General features: G+C 39.5%; 1 protein-coding gene across 1 annotated transcript in view; it reads right to left on the bottom strand.

The window, feature by feature from the left end:
- The window catches only part of LOC133541135 (cell migration-inducing and hyaluronan-binding protein-like), a 352,912-nt gene that overhangs the window by 26,216 nt on the left and 308,499 nt on the right, over positions 1–18,197 (bottom strand). The window contains exons 16-20 of the mRNA XM_061884247.1: positions 11,626–11,695; positions 8,634–8,762; positions 6,445–6,530; positions 4,823–4,954; positions 4,698–4,733 (exon numbers count right to left, since the gene is read on the bottom strand). Of these exons, the coding sequence (XP_061740231.1) occupies positions 4,698–4,733; positions 4,823–4,954; positions 6,445–6,530; positions 8,634–8,762; positions 11,626–11,695 (453 nt within the window). The remainder of the gene's footprint in view (positions 1–4,697; positions 4,734–4,822; positions 4,955–6,444; positions 6,531–8,633; positions 8,763–11,625; positions 11,696–18,197) is intronic.

Raw genomic sequence — 18,197 nt, 5'->3', positions numbered from 1 at the left:
TGATCACTAACCTGTGACCACATAAAAACCCGCGCTGCCTTTTTAGGTAACCATCCGCGGTTAACGTAAGAGAGCATGTACGCTCAAAATAAAATGTTAGATTTACCTTCGTTTGTACATACAGGTCATAATTGTGATCATTATTTGTGATTAATTAGTTAATGGTTAATGGGTTATACTTTTCAACCTTCAAGGTACGCAAAGCGCTTTGATACCATTTCCACATTCACCCACTCACACACGGATGGCGGGAGCTGCCATGCAATGCCTTAACCACGACCCATCAGGAGCAAGGGTGAAGTGTCTTGCCCAAGGACACAACGGACGGGACTGGGGACCGAACCAGGAACCCTAAGGCTGCTGGAACGGCCGCTCTACCAACTGAGCCACATGCGTTAAATTTGACAGGCCAAGCTATAAATGTGAGTTTGAAGCCAATAAGCATTTCCAGGCAAAGGAAATCCTGAAATTATTATTTTTTTAATACTCAACTTCACCTATGAAAAAATCTGAATAGTTCTGCCTTTTGTGTACAGTTCACTGTTATATTTACTGTAAATATGTACAATGTTACGGAAATGTATTCCTGGAGATATACCACCAGATCAAGGAAGTCCATCAGCTCTGTCTCACCAAAGCATGCTCTTAATATCTTGCATGATGAAGTGATGTGGGTGTGTGATCCGTTGGATCATCAGTATGCATCAAGCCTATAGACTTCTGAATAATTCCCACCTCGGGGACAGCTCTTAAATTACTTTTCACACTGCTTCAAAAAGCTGTTTACCATTGCACCTTGAGCTCCTTACAAGGTATTTTCCAACTACCCACACAGGCTGCAAAGACAATAAAGAGGGGTGTTTTACATTACACACAGTAGATAGATAATGTCAGGGTGTCGAATTATTGTGTTAATTGCAATTGATTACAACCATATTTAGCGCATTATCAGCCTGATTTGATACAAAATAAAATGTTAGTACTGATTTAATACTAAAACATGTGCATGTAGCACACACAAAGGTGATCTACTAAATGAGTGCAAAAGTGAATGCCTGTGTTAAATCAGCATATTAAGGCATGCAATCCATTTTGCGTCTCTGTCTTCATTAATATGCTAAATATAGATAGGGACAAGTGGTATATAATGGATGAATGGATGCTCATCATTAAAACGGCCACAATACTGGGAGGAGAAAATGCAAATATAATTATTTAGCACGCGCAACGTGAATTATCAACACTCATCACCGTTTTACGAGCACTATTTTGTGTTTTATTTAGTACCTGTGAGAAGGACGTGCAAACTGACTGTTGCACACATAGCTGCAGGATCAGTGCTTGAGAATCCTATGTGTGTGTGTGTGCATACTTGCCAACCTTGAGACCTCCGATTTCGGGAGGTGGGGGGTGGTGTGTGTGTGTGGGGTGGTGGTGGTGGTGAGGGTGGGGGGAGGTGGGGGTTTGGCGTGGTTGGAGCAGGGGCGTGGTTAAGAGGGGTGGAGTATATTTACAGCTAGAAGTCAAAGTCAAGTATTTCATATATACTGTATATATGAAATACTTGACTCTCAGTGAATTCCAGCTATATATATGTATATATTTATTTTATTATATATATCCATCCATCCATCCATTTTCTACCGCTTATTCCCTTTCGGGGTTGCGCGAGGCGCTGGCGCCTATCTCAGCTACAGTCGGGCGGAAGGCGGTGTACACCCTGGACAAGTCGCCACCTCATCGCAGGGCCAACACAGATAGACAGAAAACATTCACACTCACATTCACACACTAGGGCCAATTTAGTGTTGCCAATTAACCTATCCCTAGGTACATGTCTTTATATATATATATATATATATATATATATATATATATATATATATATATATATATATATATATATATATATATATATATATATATATGTCTTGATTGGATTATCCAGAGAATAGTGCTCGATACCGTGGTAGAGCGCAATATGTAGGTGTGGGAAAAATCACAAGACTACTTCATCTCCTGATGATTGAGGGAACCCCCCATGAAACAGTTCTGTAGAGATGAAGTAGTCTTGTGATTTTACCCACACCTACATACACATATATATATATATATATATATATATATATATATAAAAGAGAAATACTTGAATTTCAGTATTAATTTATTTACACATATACACTCACATAACACATATCTACTCATTGTTCTATTCTATTCTCTGTCACTATTTTTCTAACTATGCTGAATATCCTCTCTGATGATGCATTGCTGTGTGGCACGCACAAAAGTGCTTTCATCAAATGCACTAGATTCTGGAATCTTCCATCTCTCCCTAGCATGGCCCACAATGTACAGTACATGGCAGTATTGTCCTGTTTAAGAGTGTCACAACATTGCTGTTTACGGCAGACGAACTGTTTTACGGTAGACGAAAACGTGACTGATGTTGTTGTGTGTTGTTACCGCGCTGGGAGGACGTTAATGAAACTGCCTAACAATAAACCCACATAAGAAACCAAGAACTCGCCCTCGATCATTCTACAGTTATAACGTCTTTGGGCAAGAACGCTGTTTATATTGTGGGAAAGCGGACGTGAAAACAGGCTGTCGACACGTCACTCAGGTCCGCATGGAGCTGGAGGGGGGCGTGGCCTCCAGCTCCGCCTGAATTTAAGGAGAAAATTTGTCCCGGGAGGTTTTCGGGAGAGGCGCTGAATTTCGGGAGTCTGCCGGAAAATCCGGGAGGGTTGGCAAGTATGTGTGTGTGTGTCAACATTTTGGACGGTCAGAAATAAGAAGATTAGACTTATCATCTTTTCAGCAACATCAGCTGCTAGAGGTTTCAAGGGGTTGATAAAAACTAATTAACTTGATGTGTTTTGATATCCTTTTGTATTTTTTAATGACGTTCAATTTTTTCACATAGAATAAATATCAATAAAATATTTCTTTCATGAAAAAAAATATCTTTGAGTGTGCATTTTTTCACATCTTGAGTCCGGTAACTGCAGCCTTTTCAATGAGAACACCTTTGGTGGTAAAAAAATTAATAAAAGTGTTTTTATTGTAGATGCCTTTGAAGATCACATGCAACACGCCCAATAGCAATACACACTGTTTTATAGATTGCACATGCTGTTTAGCACTTGGTATCTGAAATATTAGTAAATCAAGCCCAATGAAACCCTATGGTTTTTAATTGTGTCTATCTAAGTTTTAATCTTTGTCTTTGTATGATGCAAGTCTCATCGCCCTCTACCTGTTCCTAACTTGTTCAATGTAAAATAATGGTCAGTCATACCCTGAAGTAGACGTATATTTTGTTTGGATTTGATTTGCAGAAGGTACTTGTAGTTGAGCGTGCGTCCATAGCGTTTATACTGGTATGGATTCTTCATCTATCACTCCAAACAACATTTGTAAGTTTTACAATATAAATAAAACCATTTTTAGTTAATTAAACCATCCCATGTGTGATGTCTGTAGGAGTGCATGCAAATATGTACATTGTATTGTAATGTAATGAAGCAAGTGTTGTTAGCATTAGCTAATATGTTAGCACATTTAAGAATGTTTGTGTTAGTATTAACTTACAATGGTATTGTTTTTGTATTGTATCAGTTTGACAACTTCCTCAGTAAATTCACAATGGCGTGATTGGAGAGTTTGCCTCTGCAGCAAGTGGGTCCATGACGATGACTTGTGTTGTGTTTAATCAACTATTTTAATGCCGCGTAACAGACACCAATTGGGAACAATTAAGGTATGTAAATAAACATTTACAAAATATGTCAGTGTAAATAACTCATTTCACAACATATATATCTGGGGCTTACAGTGCGGATAAAATATAGAAACATTTCTTTCTTCTAAAATTCAGTGTGTGCAGGTTTGTTACCGCTCTATACCAACATCCTAACAGTCAGCCTCCCAGTGAGAGCAGACAATATACAATAAGAGATGTTTTAGTATGTTATTTGTCTTTTATAAAGTCTGCATGAGTTGTAGTCAGTGTCGTAGTGTTGTAGTTGAGTGACTATAAATAGTTTGTCTGCATGAGCGCTTATGATAAAAATATCACTAATATTGAAATCATGAAATATAAAAATGGAGTATTGTTGGTGCTTTTTGGATGGTTACTTATTGGGTTTTATGAATAAATAAATAAATACATAAATAGAATTGTGGCATTTCCAATGTGTCAGCAGTAAGCAAACTTTTATTTATGTTTATTTACAAGTCAGAATGCATAAAAAATCCATTTAAAAAATCTATCTGTCGTCATGTCTTTCATATTGATTGTGAACGATCGGCAAAATTACAAAAAAAAGTGTTGTTTCCCTGAGAAAAGCAACAGGTTATATGTTTAATTCTTGCTTTTGTATTCGTCAGAAGTGTCTTTTGATGTTTTATTGTCAGCATTTTAGATGAATCTGATAAATGTCTTAGATTGTGTATGTTTAAGTCTGTTAAAAACAATAAATTACTTTATAAATCCACTTCTTTTGCTTATTTAGCCTTCTTCTTATTAATGTACTGAAATGAAAATGTCTCTCAATGAAATCTATTCTCAGCATTTGTAGGTTGGATTAAAAAAAGATTGATTCGAATAATGACATGTCATAATCAATCCCTTGCTTTAAAAAAATTGCCATTGGTTTACAATGTTCTGAGTTAGAAAGATAAGTTCTTACCTTGCCAGGGTGAGACCAATGCCGTTATCTGCAAATCTAAAAAAAAACTAAATATTAATACACTCACAAATATTTTCAGTTAGTTAAAAAAAACAACAAAAAAAACACCACAGGAATGCACTCACTGGCAGTCGTCAAGCCAGACATCCCCTCCTCTAAGCCATGCACCATGATCCTGGTTCTTGTAAGCTACGAAATGGTTAATGAGAGCAGGAACTCTGGGTTTGAAAGGGTCAGCATCCTGGTGGGGGCCATACCTAAAGTTACACAAGGTAGCATCAGCGTACGTGTGGTCACAAAACAGACGTTTGTTGTGTTTACAAGGTGTTTCCCAGACCGACAGAACTCTGTTCGTGTATTCAGATAAACCTTTTTAACACTAGAGGTTTCTAACAAGAGAAGCGAAATTCGGCCCTTATTTTTGCCCTTTTTAACTGTTCGGATATCGAGCCCAGTGGCCTTTTGCCTGAAGCAGCGGCAACCTCATCACACTGTGTTACGTTAGCTTCCAACAACCATACATAACAATAGGTTGGTAGCGGTACCGGCATTATGGCAAAATGGCATTTTTGGCTTTATTTCAACAAAATATATGCGGTACGTTAAACATATGTGTCTTATTGCAATCTAAGAACAATATTGTCCTTAAGTAAAATAGTGAACATACGCGACAACTCTTATTTTATTAGTATGTAAACAAACAAAAGCTCCTAATTTGACTGCTGATCATGCAGTAACATATTGTGTCATTTTCCATTCTATTTTTTTGTCCAAATTATGAAGGACATGCGGTAGAAAATGAATTTTGTATCTACTTGTTCATTTACTGTTAAGATCGGCTTACTTTCTCTTTTAACATGTTCTGTCTATACTTCTGTTAAAATGTAATAATCCCTTATTCTTTTGTTTTGGATGATGCCACAAATTTGGGTATTAATTCGATACCAAATAGTTACAGGATCCCTTTTTTTTTTTTTTTTTTCTTTGTCATGAAAAAGGGACGTTTTTGTCATGAAAAAGGGAGGTTTTTGTGGTTGGTGCACTACTTGTAAGTGTATATTGTGTTTTTTATGTTGATTTAATAAAAAAAAAATTATTCTGCGGCCCGGTACCAATCAGGTCCATAAAAGTTATGAACAGAATCGGTGACAAAGGGCAGCCTTGGCGGAGTCCAACCCTCACTGAAACCGGTCCTGACTTACTGCCGGCAATGCGGCCCAAGCTCTGACACTGATCGTACAGGGAGTGGACCGCCACAATACGACATTCCGTTACCAATACTCTATAAGCACTCCCCACAGGACTTCCCGACGGACACGGTCGAATGCCTTCTCCAAGTCCACAAAGCACATGTAGACTGGTTGGGCAAACTCCCATGCACCCTCAAGGACCCTGCCGAGAGTATAGAACTGGTTCACAGTTCCACGACTAGGACGAAAACATGAAAAATTGGTAAACATAAACACTTTTTTGAGCTTGTCTTCTGCCTGGAGCATACCGCCTGAAAAATCCTCTCTAGTTTAAAGATTAAGAATCACCCACTAAAAGACAGCAATGGACCCAGACTTAAACAAGTTGAATAACTTATTCGGGTGTTACCATTTAGTGGTCAATTGTACGGAATATGTACTGTACTGTGCAATCTACTAATAAAAGTTTCAATCAACCCACCAATCAATCCTGCCAATAGTTCCAGATTTAAAAGATGAATTGAAAGTCTGAACGAAAATGTGTAACGGATGCTGACCTGGATCCAATCAGCGACAGGAAGGGTCTCTTGTCCTTGTCATTTGCCTGAGTTGTCTTGACTCCATTATCCAGAATAAATCCAGCCTGAGACGATGACAGAAATATTCATATCAAACACTAATCAAAAGTCTGAGCTTGATAACACTTTTGATAACATTCAGTCACAAGATTGAAAAGGTATGAAAAGATCGTATTACTGTATAAATAATTTTTAGAGAAAATGTAAACAAGCAGTCGCGGTTTTAGCCATGGGCCACATGGGCAATTGTCCAGTGTGGCATTCTGTCGGGTGCACGGCAAGAGAGGGGGAAAAATATCATATATTGGTAATCAGTTCAAATTAATGAACGTTTATTTATACAACCCCAAAATCACAAATGCCTCAAAGGGCTGCACAAACCACAATGACATCCTCGGCTCTGATCCCACATCCTGGCAAGAAAAAACTCAAACCAAAGGGAAAAATGAGAAACCTTGGCATTGCCGCCCGTCAATGCCCACTGGCAGGGTCTGTGACGACACTGACCCGTGGAAAAGATTACATTTTGCCTTACAGAACCACTTTTTCAATTTTTGCATTTGAAGCAATCAACAAACCATCGAAAGCTATCCACACATCTCTTTCAACAACTGCTAATCACTCTCCTGCTTCTCCCGCCCCGTGTCGGATCAGTGTTCACACAAGCCCCCAAAAATGGCTATCCTAGGTTGTGCCTGTAACATGCACTGCCTAATTTACGCGTGTAAAACTTTACACCGCACGAGTTCCTTTTTAGGCACTCGGATGTAAAATTGTTCAATTACATTTGTTGGCCGTTGAAAAGGACATGTCTAAGCAGGCCTCTATGTTGGACCAACACTGCAGGCACCACACACCCTACTGTGGGTGTTTTTTAACTCTCCCATCAATCAATTTTCCACCACTTGTCCCTTTTAGGGTTTCAGGGGTGCGGGAGCTTATCCCAGCTGCACTCACGCAGAAGGAAGCGTACACCCTGGACAATTTTCCACCTCATCGCAGGGTTAACAACTTTGGAGGTGGAAGGAAGCCAGAGTACCCGGAAAGAACCCACTCAGTCACAGGAAAAACATGCAAACTCCACACAGGAAGAACCCGAGCCCGGGAATCGAACCTTACAATTGCAAACATTTCTTGTGAATCTCAACTTAAACATGAATGTTATCAAATCAGACATAAAATCATTTGATATTCAGGTTTAAGTTCCACTCACAGTCCAGAGCCAGCATCATAACTAACCCTTTGACTTCTTGTGATGGTAAATCTTGGAGGATCACTGTCCATCCATCCTGAGTTTGTTTCCTACACTGACACTGCTCAGTGGCCTTGTGGTTAGAGTGTCTGCCCTGAGACTGGAAGGTCTTGAGTTCAAACCCTGGCCGAGTTATACCAAAGACTATAAAAATGGGACCCATTGCCACCCTACTTGGCACTCAGAATCAAGGGTTGGTGGTGCACACCCCCCTTCCCCCCTCTCAGGGGGTGAACATGGGGATGGGTCAAATGCAGAGGAAAAATTTCACCACACCTTTTGTGTGTGACGATCGTTGGGATTTTAACTTTTTCTCTTGCTTTTCCTTGATCCATTGTAAATGTCTCCTCCTCACTCTCTATTTGATCTGACATCTAAGCCGTATACATACTGCATATTTTTCAAACTTCAAGTACTCCTGTAATATGAAATTAGGGATTTTTAGATCAATCCAAATATCTATGGGGACGGCGTGGCGCCATTGGGAGAGTGGCCGTGCCAACAACCTGAGGGTTCCCGGTTTGATCCCCACCTACTACCAACCTCGTCACGTCCGTTGTGTCGTTGAGTAAGACAACTCACCCTTGCTCCTGATGGCTTGTGGTTAGGGCCTTGCATGGCAGCTCCCGCCATCAGTGTGTGAATGTGTGTGTGAATGGGTGAATGTGGAAATAGTGTAAAAGCGCTTTGAGTACCTTGAAGGTAGAAAAGCGCTATACAAGTATAACTCATTTACCATTTATACAGGTAATATAGCTTTAATTAACCTAGGTTATAGCAACATGTATCCATCTTTTCTTTTCCTGTCAGTTTAAAATGATGTCCCGTCATAATAACAACATCACTTGTTGACCGTAATTATTTTATGTTATTTTTAGTTTTATGTTGCTATTGAGTGGGATGGGTCCAGACTCACTCTGTAGTTGGAATGGGCTCTGTTATTGGTGAACTGGCCCATAGGTGTGTGTTCTGTTTTCCCTGGTGAGTATAGCCCTTCCGAGGGTCCGGTGGGTACATGGTGGAAGATAAACCAGAAACCGGTTTCCTAAGGGACAAACAGGAAATCTGTAGAATTTGTGGCACATATATCAACTACAAAAACACTCGAAAAACACAGACCTCTGCCTATCTCTAATAGTATACAATGCTTTAAAAAAATCCTGAATCATGATGGTAAACCCATAACCTTTTGAGCTGTTACTAACTAACAAAAAGACAAACAAACATACCACAGCAAATCGGAGGATAAATTAAATTGGCCGCGCATGATTGTTTTTCTGGTCTGTCAGCTTCAAGGGTCTCAGCATTAGCATCGGTCTCAGTGTTTGTTCTACAAACCCTGCTTCAATATGAGTTGGGAAATTGTGTTAGATGTAAATATAAACGGATAACAAGGATTTGCAAATCCCTTTCAAGCCATATTCAATTGAATGCACTACAAAGGCAAGATATTTGATGTTCAAACTCCTAAACTTTATTTTTTTTTGCAAATAATAATTAAATTAGAATTTCATGGCTTCAACGCGTGCCAAAGTAGTTGGGAAAGGGCATGTACACCACTGTGTTACATCACCTTTTCTTTTAACAACACTTAATAAACATTTGGGAAATGAGGAAACTAATTGTTGAAGCTTTGAAAGTGGAATTCTTTCCCATTCATGTTCAGTCGTTCAACAGTCTCCACTGTCGAATTTTACGCTTCATAATGCGCCACACTTTTTTGATGGGAGACAGGTCTGGACTGCAGGCGGACCAGGAAACTACCCGCACTCTTTTTTTACGAAGCCACGCTGTTGTAACACGTGCTGAATGTGGCTTGGCATTGTCTTGCTGAAATATCATGTTAGACCCGCTCGACATCCATTGATTTCGGTCCCCTAGAGGGGGGGGGGTTGCCCACACCTGAGGTCCTCTCCAAGGTTTCTCATAGTCAGCATTGTCACTGGCGTCCCACTGGATGTGAATTCTCCCTGCCCACTGGGTGTGAGTTTTCCTTGCCCTTTTGTGGGTTCTTCCGAGGATGTCGTAGTCGTAATGGTTTGTACAGTCCTTTGAGACATTCATGATTTAGCGCTGTATAAATAAACATTGATTGAAATAAGCAGGGGCGTCCATGAAAAAGACGGCGCTTAGATGGTGGCATATTTTGTTCCAAAACCTGTATGTACCTTTCAGCATTAATGGTGCCTTCACAGATGTGTAAATTACCCATTACTTGGGCACTAATGCACCCCCATACCATCACAGATGCTGACTTTTGAACTTTGCGTCGATAACAGTCTGGATGGTTCACTTCCCCTTTGGTGCGAATGACACAATGTTGAATATTTCCAAAAACAATTTGAAATGTGGACTCATCAGACCACAGAACACAGAACACATTTCCACTTTACATCAGTCCATCTTAGATGATCTTGGGCCCAGAGAAGCCGGCGGCGTTTCTGGATGTTGTTGATAAATGGCGTTCGCTTTGCATAGTAGAGCTTTAACTTGCATTTACAGATGTAGTGACCAACTGTATTTAGTGACAGTAGTTTTCTGAAGTGTTCCTAAGCCCATGTGGTGATATCCTTTAGAGATTGATGTCGGTTTTTGATACAGTGTCATCTGAGGGATCGAAGGTCACGGTTATTCAATGTTGGTTTTCGGCCATTCCGCTTACGTGGAGTGATTTCTCCAGATTCTTTGAACCTTTTGATGATATTATGGACCGTAGATGTTGAAACTTCCGCATTTCTTGTAATTGCACTTTGAGAAACGTTGTTCTTAAACTGTTTGACTATTTGCTCACGCAGTTGTGGACAAAGGGGTGTACCTCGCCCCATTCTTTCTTGTGAAAGACTGAGCAACTTTTGGGAAGCTGTTTTTATACCCAATCATGGAACCCACCTGTTCCCAATTAGCCTGAACACCTGTGGGATGTTCCAAATAAGTGTTTGATGAACATTTCTCAAATTTATCAGTATGTATTGCCGCCTTTACCAACTTCTTTGTCACGTGTTACTGGCATCAAATTCTAGAGTTAATGATTATTTGCAACAAAAAAAATGTTTATCAGTTTGAACATCAAATATGTTGTCTTTGTAGCATATTCAACTGAATATGGGTTAAAATGATTTGCAAATCATTGTATTCTGTTTATATTTACATCCAACACAATTTCCCAACTCACATGGAAACGGGCTTTGTATAGCGGGATGAAACTAAGAGAGTGAACCCTGTCATCCACTTCAGTTGTCTCTACAGGTGGAGGAGAGGCCGAAAACATACACACACAAGTTTAGCCTTGTAATAAAGTAACTTAATAGAAATTATCCGGATCACCCTCAAAATCTAATCTGTTGTGCTTTACTCCATTTCTGACAATTCCTGTTTAACCTTTTTAAGATACAGTATGTTACTAACTAACCAACTAACTAAATAATTAACGGCGGCAGAAGTGTGCAAATGCATACATCTTTCTTTAACATAAACATACTTTATACAGTTGATATTTTTTTTCAGTTTATTTTAGAATTTCGAACCAATGTACCCAGCGTTTCAGACATCCTTTCATGCCGCAGGAACTTTATCTCAGAACCATTACCCTTTGCTGGGTCGTGTCTGGTTCCATGTCGCCAGGTAGGTCCTTTTAAATGTCTGGAACTTTGTTGAGTTCGCAGTGCAGAGCATATTATATCTGATTTAATGACTACTCTGAGCTTTTCATTCCACCGGCCCGGTGTAAAAACTTTACAGCTGTTGTGAAATCCCAAAGGGCACACTCTCACGTTCAAAGTGCAACGCTATTTCCGTCTGTTGTCTGCTGGGTTTGGAAGTTTGTCATTAATCTGACCTGGCAACACGCTAACGAGACAGAGATGCCCGATAGATGGAGGCTGAGACGTATAAACGAGACAAATACTCACCTCGGAGCCTGCAGCGGCACAGTTGATGAGGTTGTTATTGGGGTTGGCAATCCAGAAAGTTGAAGTTGCGCTTCAAAAAAAAAAACACAGAGACAGTAACTCAGCGTGCAAGAAAAATTGTAGAAATAGACTATTAGATTTTGACTGTAATTCATGCTGTCAAAAATAGATTAAATAATACATTGATTAGGAAAGCTCTTTACGAGAGGTATTTTCATTTACATTGATCGCTTTACTGTGGCAGATCAAAACAATTGAAGTACAGTATACACAAAATATGAAAAATGCTCAGGGTTGGCCCATCGTCCATTAGACACCACCGCTTGACCTCGTTCTCCGTGCCGGCTGGAAGTGTTACAACATAACGTTAAGAGTGTCTCCAGACTCTAGTTAGCACTGTGGCTAGCCATTAGTCCTGCTAGTCAAAGGAAACAAACAGTTCAGTGTATTTGTGTAAGCGTCCCGACCTGTTCCTGAGTAGAAACAGTAGTTCCAAATTGCTCTTTGACGCAAGTCAAGCAAGGTTCCATGGAAACCGAGGCAGTGAAATGAGGCTTCTGGCTGCAGCAACTCTGGAAAAGTTTGTCATTTCCATCGAACAGAGAGCTATGAGCCATAAGCAACGGTCTTTGGCGTGGGGGGCTACCTGACGGACTGCTGTTGCTCTTAGACTTAGACTTCCTTTTTATTGTCATTCAAATTTGAACTTTACAGTACAAATAAGAACGAAATTTCGTTGCATTAGCTCTTGGTAGTGCAGGATAAAAAAACAAAAAAAACAATAAGGTGCAGATACGTCTTGATGCCGCCGCGGGCTCTGCTGTGCTCCGCTAAAACTAACTAAAACATTTCTGAAAGGATTCTAAAATCAATAGTTTTGTTCCCCTCTTTTTTTCTGTATTCGACATACATATGTGATCCCCTGCTGATGTACTATTTTACACAGATATTAACAGAACAGTACATCATTTTTTATTGCTGGTTTATTTGATCAGAAATAAAGTATAAAACACATTCGACAAAAAATAGACAACAAAGCGTATACATTTTAGTTTAAAAAAAAAAAATATATATATAGGAAGTGAAATTAATATTTTACCTTTTGCATTTGTGCATTCTGATCTCCATAGATTACTTATGTGTTTATGAAATGCACAAATGAACTGCACTTAAAATAAAACCACCCATCATCTACAACCCTTCTTAAATACAAAATTAGTCTTTGCTTCTTTTATGCGCAAATAGTAAAAAAGCTGTTAGTACACGGCGGCTAACAATGTAGGTCATGGGTGTCAAACTCTGGCCCGCGGGCCAAATTTGGCCCGCCGTGTAATTTTATTTGGCCCTTGAGGTAATATCAATTTAAGATTAGAGCTGGCCCGCCGGTATTATACAGCGGCGATGCCTTTGTAACACTGCATTCACCGCTGATACTCTACTTGCCAACCCTCACGATTTTCCCGGGAGACTCCCAAAGTTCAGTGCCCCTCCCGAAAATCTCCCAGGGCAACCATTCTTCCGAATTTCTCCCGATTTCGATCCGGACAACAATACTGGGGGCGTGCCTTGAAGGCACTGCCTTTAGCGTCCTCTACAGCCTGTCGTCACGTCCGCTTTTTCTTTCCGGTCCAGTCGCATAATATATGCTGCTTTAACACACACAAGTTAATGCAAGGCATACTTGATCAACAGCCATAAAGGTCACACTGAGGGTGGCCGTATAAACAACTTTTAACACTTTTACAAATATGCGCCACACTGTGAAGTCACACCAAACAAGAATCACAAACACATTTCGGGAGAACATCCACACCGTAACAAACATAAATTCAACAGAAGATACACCCGGAACCCCTTGCAGCACTAACACTTCCGGGACGCTACAATATACACCCCCGCTACCACCAAACCCCGCTCCCCCAATTTTTATTTACATTTTATTTGATATGCCATTGATATTTTTTACTCATTATTATAATCTGAAACTCGATTTTGTATGTGACTAAACCTTGCTTGTTTAATATTCAATGCAAAACTTTTTTGGGTCCCTATTAAAAGGTCAATTTGTTCAACCTTGGCCCGCGGCTTTGTTCAGTTTTAAAATTTGGGCCACTCTGTATTTGAGTTTTACACCCCTGATGTAGGTCATGGAGGACTTACTATTCAGCAGAACAGCACCCAACAAACCATCCAGAAAATGCCAACAACACTCCTATTACATGCATATTCACCACAAAAACAAGCGACTTTTCTGGCTTTGTGACACAGCACTTCACACATTTATAGTAGGTTTAATAGCAAGGCTGTGGCAATAAGTCAACTTTGAATTTATATACACTTCCAGCTAAAAATTCAGACCGACTGAAGCCGATTCCAACTTAAGCCATAAAACGTCACTTAAAAGACTCAGCAAGATGTGCAATTGCTCTCAGCATCTTTACCTGAGGAGTGAAGATTTAGCTACAATTGCCAGGTCAACAGAGAGCACAAGTCTTGTGCTGAAAGATACAACCATCCCATGCATCAGTCAGCATCACAGTGAGAGGCCCCGCGACTCCGAACGGGACAAGCGGTAGAAAATGGATGGGATGGATGGGTTTAGGACTGTTTTGTTTTATTATTTTATGACATATTTAACACTATATGAGGCTTAGTGTTTCACTATTGCCTAATCTTCCTAGAACGCAGCTTCTCAAACATAGCTGGTCCTTCCTATTTTCAGGCTCAGAAAGATAAGGTACTGATCATCATTTGTCAAAGTAGTTGTCGGCGGCGGCCTTAATGAAGTCTGCCATGATTAGTGGAAACAAACATGGAACTCTCTAGGTTGCTGTTGTTGACGCAAGTTCTCTGTACTCTGTTCAAATGAAAAGCGCCTGGAAAAGAAGTTACGATAATACGTAAAACCACCAAAATACTGTAAGTATTGTATGTTATCATGAATATACCCGATACTACATGGTTACAGCATGTACAAACGTTTGTATATAAGACCTTTTTAAAGATTGTCAGGGGCTAAAAAGGCAAAATATGTGAGTTCATAATTAGTGCATTCATTGTTAGTCGCATGGTGCTAGAGGTTTTTCACTATCTTCCCAGAAAAAGGAAATTGGTATTTGTTGTCTCACACAGGAATTGTGTATGATGAGATTTATTGGGATTGGTTGATTGTAAGGGTGTAACGGTACACAAAAATTTCCGTTCGGTACGTACCTCGGTTTAGAGGTCGAGGTTAGGTTCATTTTCGGTACAGTAAGAAAACAACCAAATATAATTGTTTTGGTTATTTTTTTTTACCAAATTTGCAAAATCTTCCACCAAAAAGATTTTTCCAAGTGGAATGTTTGATTTAAAGTGATCGGAATCTTGGATAGGTCAATAATTCATAATATTGTTGATTTTGTTCCAATATTATGTTTTGAGCAATGACAGTTTAAAAGAAAAAAAAAAGCTTTGTATTATTAGTCAACATTGCAACTTTTTCTAAATTACATTAAGCCTTTAAGCTTTTTTATTTCACTTTTGTTTATGTTTTTGTTTATTTTAATAGTATATTTAGAATGTGCCGTGGGCCTTTAAAACATTAGCTGTGGGCCGCAAATGGCCTCCGGGACACACTTTTGACACCCCTGCTAGACATAATAAAAAATTAAATCTGATCAATCAAAGGATAAAAAGCAGAGACTGGAGACGCATGCGCGTTTATCATAACTCTCTCGAAAGCTGCTGCGTGCACAATTTGTTTTCTTTTTAACCCCTTCTTAACGCTGAACGTACATTGTTAATACACGCAACCCTAACTCAAAATGCCGGACATTTGAGGCATTTAAGAAACTCTGCCCTGACAGCCCCGCAAAAGAGGACATATCCGGTGAAAAGAGGACGTATGGTCAGTCTATCCGAGCCCGGTTGCTGCTAGCATGCTAGCAAAAGAGGACATGTTAAAGTTAAAGTTAAAGTACCAATGATTGTCACACACATACTAGATGTGACAAAATTACTCTCTGCATTTTACCCATCACCCTTGATCACCCCCTGGGAGGTGAGGGGAGCAGTGAGCAGCAGCGGTGCCGCGCCCGGGAATCATGTATGGTGATTTAAACATGTCCGGTGCTAGCAGCGATCGGGCTAGGATAGACTGACCATACGTCCTCTTTTCACCGGACATATCCTCTTTTGCAGGGCTGTCAGGGCAGAGTTTCTTAAATGCTTCAAATGTCCGGCATTTTGAGTATTTTTTAAGCTACTAAATATGTCCTGTGGAAACTCGTTCTGTACACCTCCGCACCGAACCAAAACCTTCGTACCGAAATGGTTCCATACAAATACACATATCGTTACACTCCTAGTTGATTGATTGATTGAAATATTCCAAAAAGGTGCTCTTTTCCTTTAAGAAAATACTCTTATCCCTAACTCATTATGTGTATAAAATACACCTGTCACACATTCAAATCTCTACACCACCATGGGCAAGACCAAAAGGCTGCCCTCAGGGACAGGACTGTAGAGCTCTACAACAGTGGTCCCCAACCTTTTTGTATCCGGGTACCGGTCAACGCTTAATAATTTGTCTCGCGGCCCGAGGGGGGAATCTTTTTTTTTTCTTCTTTCTTTGTCATGAAAAAGGGAAGTTTTTGTCATGAAAAAGGGAGGTTTTTGTGGTTGGTGAACTAATTGTAAATGTATCTTGTGTTTTTTTATGTTGATTTAATACAAAAAAAATATATATATATATATATATATATATATATATATATATTTTATTTTAAAAAAAAATAAAAATTAGTAAAAAAAATCTTCTGCAGCCCGGTACCAATCGGGCCACGGCCCTGTACAGGGCCGCAGCCCGGTGGTTGGGGACCACTGCTCTACAAGACTGAAATACACCAACAAAAAGTTTGGTGTGAAAGTTTTTTTTAACATCCTGACCCTCTCTGTTAAAATAAAGCGACTGTAAAAATGATGTACTGTTTATATACATAATGGTAAAATTCAGCAGGGCATCAAATACTTTCCCCCACCCTACCTACTGTAGATATTCATATTGAGTTTAAACTGTGTCCTAATTAACACTGTTAATATTACAATTCTGGAATAGCGGGGTTTGGATTTTTTCACATTTCCCACAATGCATTACCGATATCCCTATTGAAGGGCGGACGTTAGTGAAACACTAATTGTCGTCGATAAATTATCCAGTGATAATTATAATGCTGACTACGTGTGCCATTGTCAACTGCCACAATTGAGGTGGGAGAAATATTTTGAGCTTGTATCTCATTCCTAAGCGTATTTCTGGACAAACATAAGGGGCTGAAAAGAAAAGTTAATGACGAAGGCGAGCCTTGATTGCAATAATCAACCAAGATGTGACATGCTGACGACGTTGTGTCATCTTTTCAGGTAAAACGTTTTGTAAGTAAAAAATAATCTAAAATAAATAGCAGCCCCACTTTGCATTAACTAAATGTCCTTGGTGGAATAACTTTGATAGTAGTTGTGTTGACAAAATAGTACTCAATTCTCTTATCTGGACTGTAAAAAGTGAAGCGACATGAGAAAAACATTCTCCCAATCCTGCTTTACAGTGATAATGTGCTGAGATGACCTTATATTGGTTATCCGTGTCGAACTTGGGTCGGATCAAATCTGAGAGTGCATTACTGGAGCTTGGCTTGACATCCACTAGGTTCATACAGTTAAACATAAACGTCCCGAACCAGACCAAAAACAAAGCCGCCATGTTATCTTGACTGTTAACTTTTAAAAGTCTTTCAAAGTGTAAAATGGGCTGGGATGAACAATTAAGTCATTCACAAATTCAAGGTATGAGGCATCAAGTAATATGTCGTGTTTGGTCTCTGCTCCACTCAGACTTGATGATATTGTGCGGATCCTTGCATCGAACTACGGTGGTTTGCTCCTTATAATAACAAAGGGACTTCTTATCTAATGACTCACAGTATTTCTCCAACATATCACAGTCGATGCAATGTGTATTTTGCACTGAATACTTCTTAACTATTACGTGTAGCGCTATCGTGAACAATGACGATCACCCTTCACAATGGGTTGTGCACTTCCGGGAATAATCTGAACCCATCTATTCTGGAAATATTGTTTAAATAATTACCACTCCATTTAAACCTAAAGACAGCATACAGTATGCCTATTCCTGATGGTTAATAATAAATAGTTTAGTGTTTTTCTGTTTAAATCATTTCACTTTAGGCTTTCCCTTATATATGTAACTGATAGTGGCGCACTGTCATGGCAAGATCACAGCCGCCACACTTTGAAAATAAGGGATTTTACGTAAAAACAAATTATAGTTATACTCTGCAGTAAAACGTCACAAATCTGAAGCTAGATCCAACTTTTTTTTTGCAAACAGACCATCCCGTTCAACCACTTTCATCTCTGAGCTTCCCCAGATACACAATAAAACTGCTATTTTCTCCGCCAATTCACTTTCAGGCACAGACGGTGTGTTTGCGATCATGGGAACAATGAACATCAAATCAAAACCACACAAACATAAAACATTACCACCAGCAGGTTGTAACTGT

The sequence above is a fragment of the Nerophis ophidion genome, linkage group LG02, assembly GCF_033978795.1.
Source record: "Nerophis ophidion isolate RoL-2023_Sa linkage group LG02, RoL_Noph_v1.0, whole genome shotgun sequence".
NCBI classification, from domain to species: Eukaryota; Metazoa; Chordata; class Actinopteri; order Syngnathiformes; family Syngnathidae; genus Nerophis; species Nerophis ophidion.
This window is presented reverse-complemented; position numbering and strand designations above follow the sequence as displayed.